This window comes from Argiope bruennichi, chromosome 10 (genome assembly GCF_947563725.1).
Source record: "Argiope bruennichi chromosome 10, qqArgBrue1.1, whole genome shotgun sequence".
In the NCBI taxonomy this organism is placed as follows: Eukaryota; Metazoa; Arthropoda; class Arachnida; order Araneae; family Araneidae; genus Argiope; species Argiope bruennichi.
This window is the reverse complement of record NC_079160.1, coordinates 117540019-117567725: the sequence shown is the minus strand read 5'-3', so window position 1 is coordinate 117567725 and position 27707 is coordinate 117540019. Positions and strand designations below refer to the sequence as shown.

Here is a 27707-nt window from a genome sequence, read left to right as displayed (position 1 = left end):
GTTTCACGTCAGAAGATGACGACTTCAATTGTTCTGTTTTTAAGAACGTTGCTCTGTCTCTCATACAACAAGGAAACCGTTTGCAGGTATGTTAGTAATAATTTTTATTCTATTGCTTTTTTAGTATGAGAATTATAAAACACTCTGTTATGAAATGACACTGTATGATTATTTATACCTATATGAAGCGTAGAGAAACCATTTTCATCTTCAAAAAATTCGAACTCGAGATTTGGATTAATCTCCGTGTTTTAAATCTTCCTAAATTTATAAATACATTTTTGAAAAATTTCTGTCTGTCTGTGGCAAACAAATTGTGTCTGTAAATTTCTATAAATTGTCAAAATACTCACTTTTACAAAGAAATCCGTCTGACCGACTGTATAATGTAATACGATAACTACAAAGCGAAGAGAGCTAGATTGATAAAAGTTTGTACACGAATTTATCATTTATAATGCAGACATTTATCAAATTCTGAGCCATATATAACAAAAGGTTGTCTGTCTCAAAAATTCAATGGCCTAAATATATGAAATCTGGTATGTGATTGTGTGATTACAAATGTATTCCTGTGTCAAACTTTTGTAATCGGCTGGGAAAAAGTATCTCAAATACAAATTCGATTTTCGGATAATAACATGCCAAGGAATAATCGTCAGAAAACTCTCCAAGGATGACACGATGGAATCAAAGAAAATGGTAAATTCAAAGCCAAAGTCTAATATTTCGTAACTATTTTACATCAATGACATTCAAGGCATTCTTTGGGATCTTTATTAGACAGCATGCGAGAAAGTTTAGAGGAGACCACTTCTAATTATCGTGTGTTTGAGAAGATTGCTCTGTCATTCTGACAATAACGAAAATATTTCAAGGTATGTTTGCATATTTTTTAATTATATTGTTTTTTTCGCATGATGCTTACAAAACTATATGTTATGGTGTAAAATTGTATAATTTGTGAGATAATATTTCGCTGCCACATTTGTGAACCAAATTGCAATGAAATATCTGGTTAAAGTTTTGCACATAGTTTCGATATAATGATTGAATATTACTATTAAATATATGTCAATTGCTTAATTATTGGTAAATTTGTCTATTCTTTTATATGCCAACCCCGTGAGTGAACACTGTAACAACCTGATGAAATTTACTCTAGCGAAAGAATTTTAGTATAGCGAACCTTGACTGTCTCTATCTCTACTATTAATTAATAAAGGTGTATTAATAAAGTAACTATTAATTATTAAACTAATCATCAAAAAATATGAACTTGAGATTTGACAAATCTCCAAGTTTTACACCTCCCTAAATTCGAAAAAACCATTTAAAAAATATCTATCGGTCTGTGACGAAGATGGCTAAACAACGCTTTCAGCTGTATAGATGAAATTTGGTATACAGTCTTTATACCAAATTTATATATTTCTATCAAATTTTGAGCAAAATCAGCTCAGAGGAAATTTGTCTGTTCGATTGTTCGAATATAATTTAACACAACAGCAAGAGAGCTAGATGGACAAAACTCGATACATATAATTAACACCTGTAATATAGACACCTTTCAAATTTTGATCTAAATTCAACGAGGAATTGACAGTCTGTTCGGTGTCTATTTTTAGAAACACGCAAACGTTATAATTCAAAGTTGCAATTATTTAAATATATCAAATTAGATATGTGATTTGGAATGTGAAAATCACACACCAAATTTGTGTGCGTGAATCAAATTATTATATCAGTCGGTTGGGAAAATCATGTCTAAAACACGAATTCAATTTTCGGATACTATTAACCGCATACTATTAGTCGCCAAATAACTCGCCTGAGATGACACGATGTATTCAATAAAATGCCAAATTCACTTCAAAGGCTAATATTTCGTAACTCTTTTACGCCAATGGTATGCAAACTGTTCTCTGGGATAACATTTTTATTAGAAAGTAAGCGAAAATTTTTGTAAAGATCACTGCCACTGTTTTTGAAAAAAATTAAAGTACTAGGTTAGCAAGAAATAAGTTACTCACTTCAGAGGGCTCTAAAATGCATTCTATTGATCCAAATGAGATAAAATTTTAACTACAGATTATTGAGATGATGCCCTTTTCTTTTATCCAATAAAACAACATTAGTACAAAAATTCACCTTTAAGTGGGGTTGTAATACACATAAAAACATTTAATATGGTTTATAATTATTAAATAAAGTAAAATTAAAATTGCTCAGTGTGCCCTCCTTCCTTTTCAACAATATGCTCTAATCGGAGAATCATATTTTCTATGGAGGACTGCAGTGAGTCTGCCGGAATATTAAGAATATGGCGCCGAATGTTGTCCTTCAGATCTGGTAGAGATGATGGTCTTTGAAGGTAGATATTGTCCTTCAAATAACCCCACAACCAAAAGTCGTAAGGGGTGATGTCCGGCGAGCGAGGAGGCCATGCTATTGGGAAATGACGGCTGATAACGCGTGCTTCTGTGAAATGCTGTATTAACAATAGCTGTACACGACGATCAATATGAGGTGGTGCACCATCCTTCAAGAAAATGATGTCTTGAACGCATCCATGCTGTAGAAGAGCTGGGATTACAAAATCCCTCAGCATATCATGATATCGTTGTACTGTGACGGAACAGGTTTCGATTCCATTTGAAGTTATCTCCTCAAAGAAATACAGTCCAATGATAAAGGTAGCTGTAAAACCATACCATACAGTCACTCTTTCAGGGTGCAAGGGTTGTTCCTGGATAAAGTAAGGATTTTCCTCTGCCCAGATTCGACAGTTCTGGGTGTTAACTTGGCCATTGAGGCAAAAGTGGGCCTCTTCACTCCACAAAATGTTCCATAATCAAGTTGGCGACCATTCGAGCAAGGAATTGAAGTGCAAAAGTTTTACGGACCTCTAAGTCCCCGTCCTGCAACAGGTGCGCAGACTTGATTCTGTATGGATAAAAATGCAAAATTTACAGTACGATCTTTCGTACAGTTGAATACGGCATATCCAGAACACGAGAAACAACTGGCAAGCTCATATTATTATGCGGCAACTGACTGCTGGCTTGAACGACTGCAGTCGCAACATTTCGACGCTGGGAGACGGGCTTTTCTTTCGTCCTCTACTTGGAAGAATGCCAAGTTTCCCACTTTTTTCAAATTTCTGCATCATTTTCCGTAGAGTATCTAGAGACATTGGACCTCTTCGTATCTGCTTCATACGACGAAATTCCTTTACAGCTACAACGGAGTTTTGTTGGTTCTTGTAGAACAATTTCATCAGTAGCGCTTTTTCTTGCAACGTAAGCATGACAAACAGAGAAGTATCCGCCTTCTTTTTGTCCAAAGAAAAATGGTAATAGACATGCGCTGTAACTCAAATTTTATTTCTCACTTTCAATATATGCAAATAAACGCCATTTGTGTTACAGCGCCATCTATTGGTGAATTTTTGTAGTATTTTTTTAATTAATAAATGTAAAGCACATCATCTGAATAATCTGTAGTTCAAATTGTATCTTATTTGGACCAATAGAACGCATTTTAGAGCCCTCTGAAGTGAGTAATTTATTTCTTGCTAACTTAATTTCTTGGTTGCTTAATTCATGAGTAGTTACATAAATAGATATACAAATTCTGAAAAAATGAGGGAATCGGTAAGTGTATACTGAAAGATAAATTCTATTGCCTATTCTTTTAAATTATAAACCTTAAGTTTTGAGCTCAATTATCTCTTACAGTATTAATTAAGTAAACTTGAAACATTTGTAGCCACTATTAGTAAGCGAAAAATGCATGCTTAATTTCAGAATACAAGCATGTATTTCTTCAGAAATTCTTTTAAGAGGATGGCACATTGAGTGACAAGTTTATCAAGAACAAGCGCTCAAAGTCAACATGTCAGATCTTGTATTACCGAACGAACTTCCTCAAAGCAAACACTTCATCCCTGAAGCAAATTGTTTCTCAGATAATTTATAAAGTACGCTGACAAAATTCATTTAATTATGGAAAGTCCTTATTATCAGCATTTCGCTTTTACTTTTATCACAGCAGAAAATGAAACATCAAGAGAGGTTTATTTTTGTATATGCTGATCAAGTTAACATGGTTAATTCAAAACCGACAGAGCCGTAATAAAAATTCGATTTATATGTAAAAAAAATTGAAGGAAGGAAAATAAGATTTAAAAAAATGAATATAAGTAAAAACAAGACTTTTTAAAGCAAAGATAGTATTAAAATTTGCTGTTATAATTAGCTCGTAACTTTAGACGTGAATTACCTCACGCGGTCAGAAACATGGAGTCAAAATGACTCAATTGTTATTTTTCTATTTTGTTCTTTTGCAAACAGCAGTGGAATTTATTTTGGAAACACAATACATTCTGGAAATCATGCAATTAACAAAAATATTAATATTAAAAATGTTGAATGTTATAATATTAAATGTTGTAAAAACGTTATAAGAAAAACCTAAACAATCTTTTAATGAGCATTTACTTCCTTTAGATATTACCTCAGTTATATTAAAGTTAATAACTGTCAGAATTCAACAAAAAAATGAAGAATACAATATTTTAAAATATTATTTTAAGAAAATGACTTTACTCTTTTTGCTTTATTAAAATTAAAAACAGTTTCAGTGGCGTGGGATCAATGACTCCATAAATAACAACAAAAACTTTGAAGAAGAATCACTCGGTTATACGCACGTGGCAACTCGGTTATACTTAGACTTTTGCCAACATACTGCTGAAAGAACAACTTGAAGGCACTGAAGAGATGATTGCATTCAAGGATAAAATACTACGTGATAATCAGAGCTAATGAACAAAGCAGAGTCATTTTGACTCCCGTCTCCAGTTATGCTTTAACAGTCTTAAAATAAATACAAAATCAATTAATACTCAAAAAGTATTTTTACAAAATGGAATATAATAATTGTGATCAAAAATTTATTATAATTTCAATGAATAATTAATTTTTACAAACAAATAATATCTAGTACTTTAAATACAATAACTGATCCATGAAACTTAATTATTCAATTCATTTGTTAAGTAGTTAAAATTCTACTTTGCTTTCTCTTTAGGATTCGTTGTGCAGTAATGAATTATTCGAGTGAACTTACCATTTGGGTACTTTTAAGGTATCAGAAAATGATGCATTCGTTTGAATTTAGATTTGATTTTTGTAATATTAATTACCTAATAATTAATTACCAACGTATAATAATTAATTAATTACCTCTATTTCATTTAGGAGTATATATTTATATCATAAATAAAAGGAATTAATAAATTCTAGCATAGAATTTACTGCTTTTACATGCCCAAAAATTAAATATGCTCGAAAAGCAAAATTCAATTAAATCTGTGCCCAAAGGATTAGAAAGCATTTAAAAGTTTTTTACTTAAATCGCAGATTGCAAAAGATACGGACATATTATCAATACAGAAATAATACTATTAATAATAGAATTTTTTGACTTTTCGCTTTTACTTTGAGTCAACCAAACGAATTATTTTAAAAATTTGTTGATAAAAAAAAAGTGAACCACACGAGAAAAATTCAAATCATTACAGAATTTGAAGGGGAAAAGTTCGAAATAACCAAAATCTATTGTAGTTAAAGTGACCTTACTGAATCCATTCTTATTTCATTGAAACTTGTTATATATGGCACTATTAATATGATTAATTGATTATCATTAATAATAACTAATTAACCACAATAATCGTAACGTTAAATTTTCAGGGCCATTACTAAAAGAAATCTGGAGTAAAATATTAAAGCAAATTTCGAGTTCCGATTGAAAATATGTTATATAAAGAAAAATAGCAAATCAAATCGAAAACCAAAAATTTTATTTAATGATGTTTTTTTTGTTGTTGTTGAATTTGCATTCATCATGTGCTCGAAATGCTTATAACATGTTCAAAGTTAGGACGTGAGAAACTTATGTAACCGCAGTAAACATAGTGTATTGTATTTGATTTCATTTCAAAGAAAGTTCATATTCTTCCACCATGGAAACGACTTTCCTGTAATCCTGAGAACAAGAATTCAAATCAGAAGATGGAAGAGATCAGCTAATTAACTCAATCAACACCAAAACAAGAATTTCTTCATTTGTCGTCGATATGGAATACTCGGTAATCCTGGGAGAATTAAAAGACATTCTAATCTCCTATTCTTGTAACTAATGCAATTAGTGTATAATTGATTGGATATGGAGCCTTACATGAAGATCGGAATCTCGAAATCTTTTCTTAATTGGAAAATAGAAATGCAATGCTGCTTTTTGTATTAAAGAGCACTTGTGATGGAACGCCTGAAAGACTTTGAGAACTTATAGTGTAAGCCTTGATTCAAAATTGATGCAGGATTTGTGGTGGTAATTTCATACCATATAATCACATGTTTCTTTAATGCTAACAATTGAACTAAACCATATGCGAATTCCACTAGGAGGCAACTCAAATATGGGAATAAGAAACTCCCAGCATGTTGGAGTTCAGTTTTGTTGACAGTTCAACAAAATAGAGTTGCTCTCTGAGCCTACCGCCACTGACGGATCGTACCTATGTTATAGCTAATCGCAAGAGCTACTCATACTGAGGTCTATTTTGCTTCGACTACAAAAACTTGGACAACAATGCCACTTGGAAGTACTTTATACAATTGAAAGGGAAGCTCCCGGTACGTTGGTAGGTTTCCGCTTCCATAGTAATGGGCTAACAATGGCAGTATTGCTGTCTGGCCATGTCGCAGGTCATGAATCGTGCCTTTGTTACAGTTAATCGCGTGAGCTACCAGTAATGAGATCTGTTTTGCTTCGACTATAAAAAATTGCATTATTTCATGTATAAATCCCACTTGGAGTCATTTTATATATGGGAAAGTGAAGCTCCCAACATGGTGGCTGGTCTCCGCTCCCATACTGGGCACAACAATGGCAATGTTGCTTTCTTTGCCTACTGTAGCTGCTATAACTAATTGCATGAGATGTTCTTAATGCTCTTTTGTTTCGACTACAAAGAATTGCATTACTTCATATGCGAATCCTACTTGGAGGCACCTTATACATTGGAAGGAGAAACTCCCGGTTTAGTGTTTGGTTTCCGTTTTCATATTGAGAATAACAATGTTGGTGTTTCTGTCTTTGCATTCTCCCGATGACGGATGGTACCTTTGATATAGATAATCGCACGAGCTGTTTGCCTGTTTTGCTTCGACGACGAAGAACCGCATTACTTCATATTCGAATCCCACTTCGAAGGCACCTCAAATATAGAAAGGAGAAACTTCCATTGTGGTGGTTGGTTTCCGCTTCCATATTGGGCACAACAGGGGTAGTGTTGCTGTCTGTGTATACCACCGATGATTAGTTGTATTTCTCTTAGAGAGGTAACAGTATGAGCTGCTCATTATATGGTCTGTTTTGATTCCACGAATAAAGCCGAAATGCCTGTATATTGCTATTCTCTAATTCGCCGGTTAATGAGATTTCGTACAAAAGTAAAATGAGCTTCATTTTTGTGATGATACTTGCTTCATTTTTGTACGTTGTCTTTAACATGCAAAATTTAATTGTGTGTTTACAAATTCCATTGAAATACTTGAGAAATTATAAAAAATTTTGTTATTTTGTGCAATTTGGTTTCAATGGCTTCCTCAGAGAAATATTTTCAAACATCAAACTCTGATAAATATATAACTTGTACTATTGCCGAGGTCTTTAGCCGTTCTGTTCGTTCAACTATATATTTCCCTAGTGTTTCTACGCATATTTTGAGCATCTAAATAATCACAGGAAAGAGAAGCAATAATTATAAATAGTCGCACTTTTAAAAAATTTTTCGCTATTTCCTGATTCAGAGATTAAATCTCAATTATAACAAAATTTCAAAAATTTTATTAAAACTATACTAGGCATGAAACATATACAACATGGAAATTAAACTTTAGACTTAATTAACTTAATTTAAAAATTAAACTTAACAATAGATTAAAAAATTCCAGGATGATTCTTTGCAACAATGCGAACGATTTGAAATCCACCCCAACAAGGAAATAAGTTGTCCTAAAATAAAATTTAAAAGATTTTTAAAAATATAAAATATCTTAAAGTTCAACCGCTGATATAAATGGAATGATTATTATTATTTTGAATTTTAAGGTGTTGTAGAAATTATTTTTACGTTCTTATATATTTTAAAATTACCGCGTAAAAAAGTGAAAATTTTGCTAGATTTTTAATTTTTTAAAATTTTTATTGAAATTTTTAAAAATTCGCTTTCACCTCCACCCCGAAAGTAAATATGTATCGAATTTGGTAGCTTCAAGGCAAGCGGTTTGTCCAGTAAATCGCCAAACCACAAACATTTTCCTTCTTTGTTAGTAGTGATAATAACCAGCAAGTGTTTAATCGATTTATGGCATTGCAGTTTACTATCGATACCAATCAATTAATTAAATTTACAGCATCATTTATACTATTAGCACATGGGTAAGATTGAAGCAAAAGAATTAGAAGGTATAAAATTTGAATTTTTCTTTTTAAAATTTATAATTTTCTGCCCTTTTTTAATGCAATTTAGTAGTGTCAGTACCTAAAATTAATACTTAAATAATCATGACTTATAAAAACTTAATACGATTATTATGCATTTCCAAGAACACCAAAATTCATCAAAACATTCTTTGTAATCACAAAGATCTCGATTAACCAAGAGTTTCAGAGCATCATATCTACAATCTGCTTAAACAATCCTATGATAATTCTGCATCGCTGAACTTTGAAATTGAGGTTGCAATAAAACAATCAATACTTTTTAAATATAGATTTCGCCGTAATAAGATGACTTCATAAATGAAATCTGTTATTTCGATAACAAGATAAAAGTTTTGATACGTGAAATCAGCTATTTCACCCAGATTACATTTGAAGAATTTATTAATTTCATTTATTCAGATAAGAATGTGAAATTTAGCAAGTGTTCTGTATCTCTAGAATTTTATATATATAATTTACACAAATTCTTTTAGACACTTGGCTTCAAGTAATATTTAAAGATAGTTGGTAAGTACAAAGTGAAAACTGTTTTTTCTTCATTTGCTTACATTTTTTGTAAAATTAATTTATATTTAATGAAAACAGTTTTACTGTGAATGATCTTGACATCTCTCCATTCTTCCCTATCCAGTGTATTTGTATTGTAAATATTTATGATATAATTAAGTCATATTTAATGAAAAAAATAGTCTACTATAAGTGGTTTTTAACAACCCCCCATTTTTTCCCAAAATTTTTTTTTTATTGTAAATATTTATAAACGAATTAATTTATATGTAATGAAAACAGCTGTATTATAAATGGTCTTAACATCTCTTCATTCTTCCCAAACCCAGTGAACTTGTATTAAAAATATTTATAATAAACTCATATTTAATGAAAATAGTTCTACTATAAGTAATCTTTGATATCCCTACATTCCCCCCTCCGCCAATTTTTTTTTATTTGTCTTTTAAATATTTATGAACAAATTTATTTATATTTAGTGAACAGAATCTGATTTATTTAAATTGTGAATATTTATAATGAAATAAATTTATATTTAATAAAAAATAATTCAATTAAAATAATTTATAAATCTTGTTCTTCCAGAATCTAGCTAATATTTGAAATTTGACGAAAAACAGCATTAAAATTCTTATAATAAAAAATTATAAGAATTTGAATACCGCTTTTCGACAAATTTCAAATATTTCTTCGTTATGGTTTAATTTATAAACATAAATATTTATATTTCATCTAATTTTCAATATATTCACTGATTAGTCACACTTTTAGCATCTAACGTTGATTCATATTAAATTTGAAGCCAAATCAGTTAAATTGCTGACAATGTAAGCGCGATAGTTCAAAAAAGTTACAACTTAAGTAAATAAAATTTGGCTAACAGTTTTTGCGTATGAAGTATAGATTCGTATTGAATTATCGCCAAAATCTCTCAACGGGTTCGTTGTCTGTCCGCATGATATAATCCCAATATTTCAAAAACACAATGACTCAAATAAATGAAATTTGGTGCGTGATCTCATAACTGCAATTGTAGTTCTTTGTGAAACTTCAGCTACAACCAATTGCGAAACAAGCATCTAAAATACATACTCGAATTTTCTCGTACATGTTAAATTGATCGCAAGCCATCTCTATATAATATAACAAGCAATATATAAAAAAAATATTCAATTCTTACTTAGGTCAACAAAGAAAAATTTTATTTTAGTTACTTTTTATTAAATAATTATCAAAAAAATTATTAACGATCAAAAAATAAGTATCAAAAAATTATTGATTTCGCAAGAAATGAACTCGCATTCTTCACCTTCACGCAAAAAATACTGAAATCCTTGCATTTTACCAATTGAGAAACTGCCCGTTGGTTTCAATTTTCATTACAAACTGCTAAAATTCTATTAAAGTATTAAGAATTAATTTAATTTAATAATTAATGAATTAATATTTGAAAAAAAGTGTATTAGCATCAAGTGTCATCTCTTGGAAGTTTAAATAAATGTATTTGAACTTGAGTGGATGAATAAAAAGTATTTTATAAACGATTGAAAATTTGAACAAGATATATAAATAAATATATATAGGGAGAGTGTGAACTAATAGTAGGAATGAAACGATAATGTATAGCCAATCAGTTGTTCCAAACAGCCAATCAGAAGCGAGAACACATATCTGCTGAAAAGTTACAGCTCAACTTAACATATCATCGATGCAAAATTCAAATTCTAGAGAATATTTTCACGTTGTTTGTGAGTATTAATTTTGCTTAAAAAAAGCTAATTAAGAAGATAATCGATGAATTTAGAAAAATCGATGCGATTATTATAAACGCTATCGACAGCGACATGCAAATGTACATTCTAAAGTATTTATCGGCACAACAACTGAGTGCAATTAACACATGGCAAAGGAAAACTCGCTGAAGAAAATGGAACAGTCGTAATGTCTGAATGAATATGAGTATCAAGCATTCGATTGTATTGCTCTATAATGACGTTAATAATAATAAGTTAATTTTGTTTGCGTGGCAATTATAAGAGAATGGCGAGCGGTGCCGAACAGGAGGCTGGACCCCCTAGTAATCTATAAAAATATTCGCATAAGATCACAACCTAGATTCGTTAAAAATCTATAATCACACCAAAGATGAGTCTTTCGTATCTTTTGTTCCCTATTTCCATGCAATTAATACGCATATACCGATTTTTTTTTTTTTTTACCGTACCAAGAAGAGCACACATTTCTTATGCGGAAATCTAAATTATGAGCGCTCATGACAATCATGGTTTTTTCGAAGGTCTATAGTTTTATTCTGGGAAAGGAGGATAACATCTTTATTAGAGAAAATGCGAGAAACTATAGGATAGACAACACATGCTGATTTATTACGTGTTATCTATATTAAGGTTATTATTATCTCCATATTCTTTGAATATCATCTGCTTAGAAAATCTAAATAGAATAGAATAAATCTATATAGATTATTGGAGATTATTATTTCTATTATCTCTATTTAGTATGTTATCTATATTCATAGAATTCCATCTTTGCATTGCTCTACAAATCCGAATATGAATCTTTTGCTGGAATAATCGTTAACTCTTGTTATCGAATGAATTTTAAGACAAAAACAATGGTTTTTTTTTTTTTTGTAAAGCGTATCTTTTGGATAAAATGCTGTTAATAATTATATTAAAATTTTAATTCAGTTATATTAACGTCCCGTTTTAACGCAATACTGAGGCTAATTTGGGATAGACCTAGTAATTTTGAAGCACGGTCAAATGACGAGACGGCATCTGAATTGGCATCCCCCTATCCGAACTTCAGAATCACATCAGCGGAAAGACGTTTATATATGGAGGACGGATTTAACGTGCGCTAGACCCGCGTACACGACGGTTTATCGGTGGAATCGTGTCTCGAACATCGAACCTTCCGGTCCCGAGGACGAAACTTACCACTAATATATATTAAAATAAATAATCCATATGAAAACTCCGCCCATATACAAACCAATCCACCAATGTCTCGAAATGACGAATTGCTGTCATTGCATTCCATAATGAATGAAATATGCAAATTTTTAATGCACTGTCAAATTTCTTAACAATTTTTTCCATTCTTATTGTTAAATTTCAGATAACACATAAAACTAACAAAATATCCAGGTAATGAAAAAATGTACAGTGAAGTCAATAGAAGTTTGTTATGTAAAGCCTAACGATAGATATAACAATTGAAGAAAAAAATCAAAGAAAATCTCACTTCCAAAGAATATGGAGAAAAAAAATTAACTTACATAATCTGAAGCTATAAATCTACTACGATTCTTTTACTCTATTTCCTTTAATAACCAGTATCATATAAATCCACGATAATGAATTGTTACAGGATAGTTATAATTAAGAAATGCAAAAGAAAATCAGACAGTGTGTGCTAGTCTTCAGCTTAATGAACCAAAATTACAGTCTTAAGACAGCTGTTAAAAACATATGAGCCAATTGACAATATGAGGCCCCAAAAAATACTCGCCATAATAAAATTGATAAATTGTGGAAACCCACACTGAGATTACTGCTGCTAACACTGAATAATAAAATCTAGCAAAGAAATTGCTTACCTTACATTTCGTTCATTTTTTTATATTAATGTCCCATTTTAAAGCAACACTAAGGCTATTTTGGGACTGACCTTGTAATTGTAAACCACGGTCTGATGACACCACAGCTAATTTTAAATTTTTCGCATACGTAGTACAGAGAAAGTATAGTCATCATCAAAAACTCGAGATTTTGACGAATCACCACATTTCAGCACACATTTGGCACATATATCAGCACATATTTGGAGAATGTCCGTCAGTGATAAAGAACATTCAAAAATGCTTTGAGCTAAATGGTTCAAATTTGGCATACTGTCATTACGCCACGTTTGTTGATTTCTATCACATTTTGAGTAAAATCTGTCCAGAGGATGTCTGTTCGATTGTCTGAATATAAATGATCTTGAAAATTTCGAAATGAAGAAAGCTAGATAGATGAAATTCGGTACACAGATTTCACATCTATAGTGCAGACACCTGTCAAATTTTGAACCAAATCCAACAATGGTTTGACCGTCAGTCGACCTCTACTTTCACAAACCTGTAAATGCCATTTCTATCAAATTTTGTGTAAACTCTGTTTAGAGGAAGTTCGTCTGTCTGGCCTGTTCGAATATAAGTTAACACGGTAACTACAAGAAAATGAGAGCTAGATACATAAACTTCAGTACTCAGATTTAACATGTGTAGCTTAGACACCGAACAGTTTTGAGCCAGATCCAATAAGAAGTTGATTGTATGTCTGTCTATACTTTCAGAAACATTTAAACGCGATAGTTTAAAAACGAAAAGACTAAATTATATCAAATTTGATATGAGATTTCATAACTCCAAGGTGACACATTTTTGTTTCAATCAGTTGAGAAGAAGACGTCTAAAAGCCAAATTCAATTTTCGGATACCATTAAATGCATGCCAAGGTTAATCGCCAAAAAAGTGGCAAAGGATGACACGATAGATTCAATAAAAATGTTGAATTCCCACCAAAGATTAATATATTTCGTAAATATTGCAGTATTTACAGTACAGCCAGTACCATGCAAAGCGTTCTCTGGTATGACAAGTTTATTAGAAAAAATACGAGAAAGTTTTATAGGGACTATTCCTTCTGGTTAAAAACAGCAGTAAGAAAGTGGATATTATAGGCTCTACAACCCAAGCTCTTCCATAAAATATTGCTCATAATGGTGATTTTTTTGTATATGTCCGAATGCCTTTCAAGTATGACGAAAATCTTTTCTAATTAACAACCATATAAAGATAGAGACAAACGAAATTTTCTATATATTTATCTGTGAATATTGTTGGTAAAAGTATCTGTTTCAGTTACTCTTTTTCCTCTATAATTTCAATTGGTAATTTAGTATTATATCCAATAATAGAATTGAGCATAAGCCAGACGACATTTGAATTTAAAATATACTTTCTAATACTTACATTCGCCCTAATATACTTGACAATAATTAAATTTAAAATATACTTTCTAATAATTACATTCGCCCTAATATACTTGATAATAATTAAATTTAAAATATACTTTCTAATACTTACATTCGCCCTAATATACTTGACAATAATTAAATTTAAAATATACTTTCTAAGAAAAAGTATTCTAAAAAATGTTATAAAAGCTTTTTTTTATAAAACAGTATCTAACGAAGTAAAAGTATCTAAAGAAAGAATGGAAGCTAATTTGGAAAACCAACTTGCATCAATCGTTCTTCCCCAAACGATTTAGTTACAGCATTTATAATGCATTTAGACTTAAGTATAAACGGCCTTTGGATTTGATATTTTGTATTTTCCAGATTTACATAACAGCAATAAAACGTGCTTTTTTTGATAATGAAACATATTAGAAATGAGTACAAAATGGGCTTCGCAGTCTTAGTTTGATACGAGTCGATAACTAACAAATATTTATTTCAAATTAGATGCACTTGACAGCCAAATTTTGAACGGAACTTACAAATAATAATTGAATTTTCAAATTATCGAAAGCCATAAATACGTGCCTATCAAAGCATATATTTGCATATAACCATTTAATAATAACTAAAATTATTTTTTTTTCTCTTTTAATTGCAGATATCTTTCTGGCATTCAAGACTTGGTATTCGAGAACATGAAGGTCACAGGAATTACAGTATGTACACAGTAACTCAATAGTACAATAAACTTAAAACTAAATATGTTTTTTTTATTAATTGTGATGCAAGAATAATTTTATATAAAATATGAACATGACAAGAATAAATTATTCAACATGTTATGACAGAATTCATGATTAGTTTAGTTAACTTTGGTTCATGGAAAAATCTGATTTTTACTTTTTCGATTCAACTCAAGATTTTGACCAATACCAATGTTTTAGACTACCTTGAGTTTAAAAAATACATTTTTGGGAAATGTCCGTTTGTCTGTCTGTGGCATAGATCACTCAAAAGCTCTTTGAGCTAGACATATGAAATTTGGTATTCAGTCTTTGCACTAAATTTGTAGATTTTTATCAAATTTTAATTAGACATTTAGAGGAAGTTAGTCAGACGATAGATTAAATGAAAATTCTAAATTCACTTCAAAGATGACTATTTCGTAACTATTGTATACCAGTGCCATGCAAAGCGCTCTCTGGCATGATAGGTATGAGAGACTTTATTAGAGAGTATGCGAGAAAGTTTGGGGGAGACCACACCCATTGGTTTGAGTATGAATAAAAAACGAATTTTTTAAAACGTTTTCTTTTAGTTCTTAGAAGATATTTCCCCCGGCATATTGCAATTATCCCTGTTTCAGAGCATAAAATGAATATTCAAAAAGCAATTAAAGATGAATAATTGTATATTAATTCCATTTATGCACTGGTGATACATTTTCTTTTTAATAATGAAAGTCATATTACCAAATTATTCAAGCAACTGGTGATGATGATGTGTCCGCGTTACCACGGAAAGGGAGTGCAATAGCTTCTGAGGATAAAGACCCCTGAGCACCCGAGGGTAGAAGTCTGACTTCTAGCTCATATGAAAATGACACACACATATTCGCCTGCACAACCCCTTTTTACAGGGGGTCACATTCACACACCTCACAGGTAGAACACGGATGAAGAACAACCATGCCAGAACCGGGATTCGAACCCGGGACGCCCAGATCAAGGAGAAGATGCGCTACCCCTATGCCAGGACGCCGGCTCAAGCAATTGGTGGAATTCAAATAAATGGAAACAGATCGTAATTTTTGTGGGCGACAAAGAGACGACGTCATAGATCTTGCATTTTATAACCTTGAAACATGCAAATAAGATTAGTTTTATTTTAAAAACAGAAAAGAAAAATATCTTAATCGGTTATTTACTGATCTTAAAAATGTTTTTATTGTTTTGAAAAATATTAAACATTTTTCAGTAGCATTTCTTCATTTACCATATATTTTTAATATATAATATATATTCAAATATTTGTTATATAATTATATAACATATATTTTAATATATTCATACACTTGAATAATTTCTTCAAGGAAATGCAAAATTCTTCTACTTTGATGTTAAATTCATCATTTCGTTTAAAAAAGTTTTCAGTTAATTGCCTTGATGTGCTGATACATTATTGAAATTAATCTATTCCGTAAAAATTCATCTGAAATTTATAAAATTTATCACACATTTTTTATACAAAGATAATGAGCTAAAAGCATTAACTACAAAACTTGTTACTAAATGGTGCAATACTAATTATTACAAGCGATTTGACAAAATTGCATTGTAGAATGGATTCATGCAGGCGTCCTGGCGTGGGGGTAGCGCGTCTTTCCCATGATCTGGGCGTCCCGGTTCGGGCATGGTTGTTCTTCTTCTGTTTTCTTTCTATGAGATGTGTGAATGTGCGCCCTGTAAAAAGAGGTTGTGCAAGCGAATGTGATGCATGAAGTAGCTAAGTCTTGCTCTTGGCCCTAGTTGGCGCTATTGAAAATACAAGAGACGCTTACTCGGCTTAAATCGCTGATAGGTAACTGCCAGCGGGCTTGTAAAGTGCCATGAGTAATAACAACAATAGAATGGATTCATAAAGAAAACATATTCAGCATATTGACTAGTGCTCAAGGAATTTTTCTTTCTGTCAATAATTCTTTAAGACATTAACATGTCATATTCATCTTACATGCACAGACAAATTTCTAGAATGTTGCGGACATCATAGAAATAATATCCCAGAATTCTGAGAAATTTTTTGAACTATCAACATCAATTAATTCTTTTAAACAACTCAAACCTAAAATATTCAGGTCTCTGGATATTATCGGACGTACATGAGTAAACAGCGTCTTTTTTAAAATACTTTTCTGGGTACATTTCAAGTTTAAAAAAGTTTTAGCAATACAGCTAAATCTTATAAATTGCAGATATTTTTCTAAAAAAAGGTATTAAAATTGTTAAAATTATCGCATCTTTTTATTTATTTCTTTATCGTGTGCGAACTGATGAAATCTGCATATATATTGCTGTTTTATCATAAAATGTCCAAGGCAATTTAAGAAGTATTTTTTTAGCTAAATATCTTGTTCATTTCTAATTAATAGCTTTTAGATGAATACTTAATGATATATACAGCTTTGGTTGGGTTAACTTTAATCATGTAAACTCTCAATACGTCAGAATAACTCACTATCATATTTGCACACTTCAAAAAAAATGCATTCGAAAACTCGTGAATTCAAAATAATTGCTACTCTGTATCTTGCAAAATATTCCTCTTATTAAGATCCTCAATAAATTTTGTATACCAATTTTTGGAAAAACATAAGGCGTTCAGAAATGAAATAATTCATATTTATATTCGTTTTAGCTGCTTATTTGCCTCTTACCGGCTGCTTTATGTTGGGAGTTCCCAGGATACCGTAAGTACATTCTGCTTTTAAATCAAAAATATGATATAATTTCCAATACTCATATGGAACTAGTAAAAGGCTCTTAATAAATACTGAATGATCTCTTAAACTAACACATGCAATAAGTAATTTTTTCATCGTTTAATGTAAATTACGGCTTTGATATCGAAACGGCCACAAGTGAAATTTTATAAATTCTTTCGTCAAATAGTTACGGAGGTATTATTCAATTAAAGGTTATTTGGTGTTCATTTAAAAGTCATTAAAAAGTACAAGAAAAATCGTAATATTGTACGATTGCTATCAGATTATCTTTCTTTGTAGTGTGCGAATGAAATAGATAATTTTGCATTTTCTGCTACCGAGGTCAATATCTTTCAACTAAATATCTAACAATTCCCATAGAATTAAAGTAATATTCGAGATTTTAAAACTGAAGAATGATATTGTCATAAAACGAGATAGATTCTTCTCTCTTTATAAACACATAAAAATAAAATGCCTTCATCTTATGTTGTGTTATAACATTATTTTGCGCGTTGGATTTCAAAATTAATTAGATTAAGCATTTAAAATAATAGCCATTTAATAATTTAAAATAATCAAATTTCGATATTAAAAATTCATATAATTAAAAATAATCAAATTTCGAGATTAAAAGCAACATAGGTTGAAATTCATTATTAAAACTTACCGAAGTTAAAATAAATTATAGTAAACTACTTTTTTGAAGTTATCCAAGGTAATAAACAAAACCGAATCAAAGAAATGCCTCTTTTGTAGGCCTTGATTTGGTTAAGAAATTCCTTGCTGCTTAAATTCATTAAATTACTTAGTATATAATTTGTTATTCAAAGCAAAAATATTAAATTAATTACATTATAACAGCTGGCGTCGACTGTCCCACTGCCCGAGAGAAAATGCCGCTTCCTCACAATGGATGGATGATCCCCAAGTGCAACAAAGACGGCACTTACCAGGACATGCAGTGCTTCGACGTTGAAGACCCCGACGCATGCATGTGCACCTACAAAGATGGAACTCCCATAACTCTTCCAGGGTTTGGCCTGAATATCACTTCTTGTGTCTGCCCCGTTGTAGCTTATGATCGATATCTCTTGGGTGAGCTGAATTTTTATTCTGTATTCGCAGCTTCTGGTGATGAATATTGATTAGATATCATTTTAAACAAATTGTGGTGGTAACATTATAAGCCAGTTAACAACTTCCGGAGAAGAGTGTACACTTTTGTCTAGTGGCTTTGTTACTCGGCTACAAACCCTAACGTTGCGAGTTCGAACCTCAATCCGTACAAAATCTTTTAGACATGACTTCATGTTCGTAATTCTACCTAAATGTCAGACATTAAACCGTGTTATTTTTATGGCCTGCCTTAAGTTCTGTGTATTGTGTAAATGAACTTTTCTAATGGAGACCAATGCCATTGCATCACAGTGTCATAAAAAACGCAAATCTACCTTCTAATCATCTATCTTCTAGTTTTCATAATATTGTGACTTCGCTTTTTTTATTCATCTTATAAACTATTCAAATAATAATCAAAATTTTACTCCTTCAACTATCAAAAATGGCACACAAAAAAATACATGATTAATTATTTGATGAAAAAATTAAAACAGATTGAATTTCAGAGTAACAATATTGTTGAAAATTCGGCATTTTTTTTAAATTGCTAAAATGAAGAAAATATTTGTACGACAGTTGAATTGGTATTGTTGAAAGGATATCTTTTTAAACTTTAACATATGTAAAATTCATTTTTCTTGAAAAAACATCAAAATTTCGTTTAATTTTTACTTAATTAAAATTCTTTTTAAAATTTTAATTAAAATTTCAAAACAATCTCACCGAAGTGGACATTCTCTTCCGTCATTGAGTATATGTGCTTTAGGTCAAAGAAGCCTGTAGAGCGCCAACACACATACAGACACACACGTTAATCTTTATTATTAGTAGGTATTCTTAACTGTTTCCATGAAAATAATTTTCTCCTCTTCATAAGTTTTGATAGACTTATTAATACTTATACTTACACATACTTATTCAGAGGATAAAAATGTGCAGTTTGGAACGATTTTTTAAAATTTATTTAGAATTTTAATTAATAGAAAAGATAAAATTTGGACTTTTTATCTTGGTATTCATTTTTTTTTCATTTATGGCATTCAAATAAAAGTGATAGTTTAAATATTTTAGTTCTGTTCCACTTTTTTGTTTATAATTGAAATTTCCATTTCGTATTTTCAAAAAAGTAACATTTTTACCCTCAACAATTTTGTTTTTGCTTGTAACTATTCCAATTACAAATTATGGCACGAAAAGAACAGCGTTCTGTTCGTTGCTCATCGTAACGTTAGTGTTTAACGGACCTCAATTGTTACCTCTGTTAACTGCTGCATATAACTTACTAGCCGCCTTTAGCGACCAGTCGGTTCGCCAATCTTAATGTTCGTTTAAATTTTCAAAATTAAATATTTTACGCAATTCCAACTTTAATAGATTCTTCATCAAAATATTTTAAAATTCAAATTTTGATAGTCATATAATTCACTCATAATATTATAAAGGCCTTCAGTTATAACGTAATATGTTTCTCTCTAATTTTCTGTTACCTCTCGTAGAATTTATGCTTTAAATTAAAGTGGAAAGAATTAATCTGCAATTAATATAATAATATTTTTTACTGAAACAAAACACTTTTTTATAAAATGATTACTGAAAACAGAGTCACTGAGCGTTTAAACTTTATGGGCACTAAAGAATATCTTCTAAATATATCTTAATTTATGTAATATCTCAAGAATTTGTCAACAAATTTTTCTCAGATTCATCATGAACATATCGATTCATTAACAATGTTTTATTTTAAATGCAACAAACACTCAGAAAATAAAACGGATCGTTTAAAATAATCGGTTGAAAGCAGGTTAAAAAAACTACTTAAAAAACGATGGACTTAAAACTATAAGCATATACAAAAAATATATAACTAACATAAATACACTTTAATTACAAAAGCATGCAACTAATCTAAAAATAATTTAAATCATCCGTTGATAACGGTTGTCATGTCAACAATCAGAACGCAATGCGCATGCGTGAATTTTCAACGCCAGTTACGGTAATGCAAATGCATGAGTTTTTCTACGCCAGTTGGGGTAACGCTACGCAGATTAGAAATTTTTAATTTCCTTTATTCTGTTTTATTTTGATTCAAAAGTACTTCAGAATGAATCTGAAGGATCGATTAATTAACGACGTTTAATTTTAAATGCATCAAACATTAAGAAAATAAATGGAATCGTTTCAAATAATCAGCCGAAAAATCTTAAGCCTAGCCTCATGACTGTTGGGGGAAAAAAACTAAAGCCGTACTCATTTGGCGATGGGAAAAATGAAAATATTTTTTTGGCGGGAAAGTTAGTTTTTAATTAATAATTAAAATTCTAATTTAAAATTCAAAAAAAGGGCTATCCTGTCTTTTAAGTTAGATCAAACTGCACACGGTGTGCAAATTTGATTAAAATCGGTTTAGTAGTTTAGGAGTACATCGCGGACAAACAACGTGACACGTAATTTATATATATTAAGATTATAACTGCACAGTGCGTATACGATTGGTAAATTGTTCTTGGAGCAGGCTTAATGTTTTTTAAGCATACCACATTGTAGTAAACAGAATTCATGTTAAAATTGAACTGTTTATATAATTTAAATTACTTTTCCCCTGATAAATTTTGCAGTGCAGTATATAAATATACATAAACTACCAGTACAGAGCCTTCTATTTTACTCGACACGTTACCGGCAACTGCTTCTGTTTCACCATGTCGCGTTCACATTCTACGTGGCTTGAGATAAATGGAGGGTTTAGTACTCAATAAGAAGTGAGAAAATATGTATTGTTACAGTGAGTTTTGGTAAAAAAAACTTTGTTTTCTGGTATTGGTGGGCAAAGAAATAAGTTCATAGAAATCCAGCTTTTTTTGTTATCTGGCCTGTCTTTTAGGTCTACATTAGATCGAATACTCGGGAGTGTACTGCACTTTGAACATTTCACTATTGTCTATAACAACCAGATATTATTGTTCTGGAGTTAATCACAGTGCATCCAATTTAATTCACGATTCTTTTCGTTGCAGACAAAGAAGAAGAAGAAATAATGGACTGCGAGAACTATGGCTACTTTAAGTCCCTCCAGTGCAGTAAGAAGACCGGAGAATGCTGGTGCGTGACCAGATATGGGAACGTCATAGCACCTCCTTCCAAAGAGAGGAAAACGTGTGACGACGTCGCTGACAAATATTAGTCACAAACTACCTATGCCTGATATTGAATAAAATATCTTCACTACAAAATTGATTTCAGTTGTCCAGTTTATGAAACTCATTCGCGTGTCATATGATACATGACACATCTAACTAGAGATCATAATCCACGATTTTTAAATGTGCGTTCCAAATGCTATTGTTATTTTTAAATATGCGTTCCAAATATCTGTTATTTCAATCATATTATTAATTAAAAATTATTACTTAATATTAAATATAAAATTTATTAATTGTAATTAATACTTAATTTACTAATTTAAGTAACATGTGATTGAATTAATTTATCTGTTTCAACTTACTTCTTAATTTTTTTTCTCAAAACTATTTATTTAATTTATTTATTAGAGTGAACCATTCTCTGGAAAAGGTGAGTTAAAAATACATGTTATTTCTTTAAAATATTTACTTTAGTCCTATATTCTACCAATAGATGGCGCCAGCAGTAAAAAGAATACATGTAATCAAAGTCAATCACGTCACTAGCAATTAAAAATGGTCTGTATGGAATAGTGCATCATCAAATACGAATATCGGTGACTCCCGTAAAGTGGAGCGGTGACTTCGCACTTTCCAGTGAAGCCTCGCACTTTCCAGTAAAATCACCGCTCCGATAAATTTCAGTGATATGCAATTCAATGATACGATACGATAGTTCCAGTAACCGGTCCGTTTACTTTTCAATCCAATCACAGATTTCTTTCGAGAGCTTCCATTGGACAGATCGTATCGATTGTTACTTTCCAGTGAAGTCACTGCTCCGGCAAATTTCAGTGATATCGTATCGATTGTTACTTTCTATCGTGATCCAAAACCTGTAATCGAAATATCATCAGTAAGATCGTATCAAGGATTTCAATCACACCCCTCTTTGAAAAGTATTGATCACTTGTATTTGTGACTTCATGATATTGGTTACGTAATAACCGCTCTTAAAATATTCGTCATCCCTACATCTAACGCATGAATGTCATTTAACATGTACATTTTGCTGCACCTTTCTCATGTTCTTTACCTTACCTATTTTTGTTCTCTCAAAGAAGTGCCATTAGTTACAAAAATTAAGTTATCAAGTTCACTTAATAAATGTCATATGATAATGAAACTATTCGATCACTAGGGAAAAGGCGATAAGGCACTACTTTTGGCGATTTTTGGCGTTTTGGCGCCATCTTGAAACTAGATAGAGGCAGTCTTAAAAAAAGTAAAAGTCGATGATATTCTATGAGAATTATACTTTTCATGCATTCATCAAATGAGAATGAAGGATAGCTGAGATTTTACTTCCATTCCTTTAGAATTTGCAAAACTGAACCTTCATTGTTTTCATTTGTCTTTCCATTTATTACTTACTTTTCGTCCATAATTTCACAAAATATAGAATGATTTCAAATCTGCAATAAATATATTTCAAGTTGAATGAGAAAAAAAAAAGTTTAAAAAATCTCATATCCGAATAAGAAACAAAAAAGTTTCTTAAAAATGTGAGAGGAAATAATTTCATACTAAAAAAATTAAGTGTAAATATTTCGTTACAGTAAATTTGTGCACATTTCTCAAAACAACCCCAAGAACTACTTACCTTTTATTTGAGAAAATAAATATGACAATATGTGCTATTAATGAATGCTTCTATTCATTTCTACAAACATGTCACTAAGGAGTATTGTTGTTGTTTCTAATGACACTTGAGGTTGTTGTTTCTAATGGCACTATACACAAGCCCACTGACAAAGTCAGTGATTTTAAGCCAAGGGTGTGTCTCTTGTTTTTCAGTAGCGCCATCTAGGGCCAAGAGTACATCTTAGCAATACACACGTCACAACTCTTTTTACGAGGCGAACTTTATTCATGCATTTCATTCATTCATCCACAGATCATAATTTAGACCTGAATCAGAGAACGATCACCCCTGATCCAGTACCCCCAGTGGTGTTACTCTCGACATGGTGGACCACGACAGATTTATAAGTGCACCAACTATCACATACACGGAGAGTCTTCGATCTGCGGGGTTCGAATTCTCAACCCAACGGACGCGAATCCAACGCCCTACCAACCAGGTTAACCCAGTCCACTAAGGAGTATAATTCATATTATTTAATTTAGTTTAATAGATAAAATAAAATTGTCTCAATAGTCGTAAGCACGAATGTATGGCAAACAAAATTTAAACGAATCGTTTTTCTAAGGATTTCATTCGAAATTTTTACAGTATATATTCTACCCGAATATTTAAAACGGTTATATATCGGTTTCCCATGTAATTCAAGAATTTATATACAGTGAATTTCGCAGTGATATTTCCTACTAACTATCAAAGCTCTTTGCTTTCGACTTGTGAATATAGACCTTAGACAAGAAGCAATCTGGAAGACTATAACTTCCATGCACAAATCGGGTAAGCATACTGGCCATACAATACATTCAATATCTTATAAATGGGTTCAGAAAATTTTAATTTGGTTTTATGAATTAGATGGCATTTATTTTGTGAAAACAATATAATCTTTTAATTTTCTTCATTAATTATTTAAGTACCGTTATATTACACAATATATAAACATCTACAAATAAAATTCAAAATTCTACAAAGATATCTTTATCATTAAGTTCTTATGCCTCCGAAAATTTCATTTCAGAATTTCTAGTTTCTTGATTTTGTCTTGAACGATTTTGGATATCATGAATGTTCAGAATTTTTGAATAATTCTTAGACTTCAATGAAAATTTTCCAAAATTAATTTTATATAGCAAGACTTTTCATTGTTCGTTGCTTTTAAACTATGACCAGTTGAAACATACAAAACAAGAAGATATTTTTTTTTTATAAAAGCAAATCATGTAGCACGAATTAAAAGTTAGTTTTAACAACAAGATGATAATGTTTTGAGCTTGGCTCTACTATCTTGTCTGCATCAGCCATTGCCTTAATGCATTTTATTTCGAGCAATTTACACAAAAATGAAAAAAAATTGATTAAAAGCATAATTTAAAAAATAACCTATTTAAGAACAAAATATAAAGCATGTATCATCACACCTTTGTGATCATCAACAATGGCATAAATAACAAGTTGTTAAATATTTGTAAATCCAATAAAAAAATAAACAATGTCGCAAAAAAATTCTTTAAAATGTATTAAGTTTAAAGAAAGAAGCAAAACTGCAATTAATGAATATAATGTAAAATATTATTTTTGTGTAATATCTTCTTCAGACAAACATGCTGTTACGAAATTTCCGGTTTTCGTTTGGATAGTGGGGGTTATATGGTGTGAAGAACGCTCAATCACCAGGCGGCAATAGAAAATAAAACAACGACGTTTATTTACACGAAGACACACAGGGCAGCACAAAGACGACAACTATATACAGCACAGAAGACGATTATCTTCAGCCGAGACGTGCAGCAACAACAGCAGCATGCAACAGTATACAAAGCAGCATACAACAGTATACACAGCAGCTCTACTCCGTCGCTGCTCCGCTAGTCCCTGGAAGACGAGTTCTCCACCGTCGCTTCCGACTACTCTTCGACTCCACTAGTCCACGACTCAATTCACCACCGGTTCACAACTACTCCGCAGCGGCAGGACTACTTCCTTTTATAGGCATCAGGAGGCGGGGTTAGAAGCCTCTCAACCAATCAGAAACGTTCGAGGCGTATCTCCGTTCCTACTGGACGGATCGGGAAAATTCTCGATGTTTCGGGTATAATCTATTTTGTCGCCAAATTCGTCGCGAAGTTTGTCGCCAAGCTCTGGGACCTCCTATGGAACCAACTATGCTGGGAAGCCGCATCAAAGATTCCTAACAATACAATATTAATCTAATTTTTAATAAATTAAAATTTTAATTAAAAATTTTCTCTAAAATTCACAACTTACCTATTCAAAATTTTTGGTTGTTATGGATTAATGCTCTACCTTATAGAAAATTTTCTTTTGGGAGTAATAACTATTTTTGCATCACAGTTTACAGAAAATGGTCAACCTAAAAACATTATCATGTTAAAGAAACAACAATAAGAATAACATCTAAAGTGATAAAAATTGACATTTTTTTTTCTTTAACGCACTGCACTCACTTAAGCCTTGAATCACTTATACGGTTTGATTGGCATCTTTTACTTTCTCGTAAACGCAACATAATGAAAGTACTGTAATCGTCAAAAAATGCGAAGTCGAGACGTTGACAAATCCCCACGTTTCACACCTCCCTGCTTTCGAAAAATACATTTTTGGAAAATGTCCGTCTGTCTGTGACAAAGATAGCTCAAAAACGCTTTGAGCTAGAAGATTTAAATTTAGTAAAGTTTTTACACCAAATTTGAATATTTCTATCAAATTTTGAGTAAAATCTGTTTAGAGGAAATTCATCTATCCGGCTTTTCAAATGTAAGTTAATACTGAGGCGATATTGAGATGTGCTAGGATAGAACCTGGGACCTTTTGGTTAGCAGTCCAGTAACTAACCGATTATACCAAAACAGCTGTTCGGGTAGAAGCGCTATTACTGACTTATATGCTATTCACCACAGTACTCTCCCTCCAGTGAGTCGAACGATATGGCGTTGAGTGTTGATTTATTAAGTTATTAGTAGCTGTTGTCTTAATGGGCCTGCACCCTATTTGAGTAGTGCCAAGCGTTATGGCGGGCGTTTTTTTTTGGGGGGGGGGGGTGCTGATGCGCCAAGTGTGTCTGGCGACTTTTGGTTGCTGCGTCACGTGAGTCTGACGACTTTTGTTGGTTGCGGGTAGATGGCGCCACAACAGCTGTAAGAAGGTTGAAAGTTCAGCGTCCGAGATCACCAATGAAGCGGTAGACGATGCGTTAGGATAGAACCTGGGACCTTGTGGTTAGCAGTCCGGTAACTAAACCAATTTACCAAAACAGCTCTTCGGGTAGAAGCGCTGTTACTGGCTTATATGCTATTCACCACAATACAATAATTACAAAACGAAGAGAGTTGGATATATTAAATTCGGTACACAGATTTAACATCTATTCGTGTAAACATTTGTCAAATTTTCAGTCAAATGATTGATTGGAGGATTGTTTGCCGATTTATATTTTCAGAAATATGTTAACGCAATAATTTAAAAACGCAATATCTTAAATTTATCGAATTTGGTGCAGGGTTTTGTAACAACAAATGCAATTTTGTATCAAAATGTTTTAGGCATTATTAGTCTTTTTTATTGATATTCATCTGCTATCAACATACATCCATTTTTAGTAGTAGTTTCCGGGACAAACAGCCAGCTTCTTTATGCTGCTTTCCAATTTTGAACATTGTTTTAATGTTTTATTCTTGTAAATTTAAATCCATCTTTCCAATTCACCAGCAGAATCTTTCAGATTTGCAAGTCATAATAAGGAAAGATGAAAATGGATGCCCAAATCATTTTAGAGTCAGGCAAAGTTTACCAATTGCCCAAATAACACCTAGACATTTTTTTTCTGAGTTGTCAGTAATTCTTCTCCGAAAAAGGTAGAAAATGCAATGAGTAAGCAGTAGGTCTCCCGATTACGTGTTGAAGTTGAACTAACACAGTTCTGATACCATATCCATTCGTATCTACATGTGTTCTAATCTCTCAGCTGGATTAAAAAACTCCAAGCCCAGAATCGCCAATAATAAGCAAAATTATCAAGTGAAAATTGTTGATCTTCTTTCCAATCGAATTCCGTGTGCTTTTTCAATAGCCTGTGAAGAGGCTTAGCTATTTCTGCAAAATCTTTTATGAATCAATGGCAATAAAAACATAGAAA

The 27707-nt window shown here is 31.6% G+C and overlaps 1 protein-coding gene across 1 annotated transcript; it reads left to right on the top strand.

Annotated features, from left to right (window-relative positions):
* On the top strand, positions 1-21964 carry LOC129988151 (U24-ctenitoxin-Pn1a-like). The gene is made up of 5 exons (XM_056096300.1): positions 1-86; positions 14780-14837; positions 17539-17590; positions 18470-18703; positions 21745-21964. Exons 1-5 carry the CDS (start codon positions 16-18, stop codon positions 21909-21911), a joined length of 582 nt encoding a protein of 193 aa, XP_055952275.1. The 5' UTR covers positions 1-15; the 3' UTR covers positions 21912-21964.
* Positions 21965-27707: the final 5743 nt, after the last annotated feature.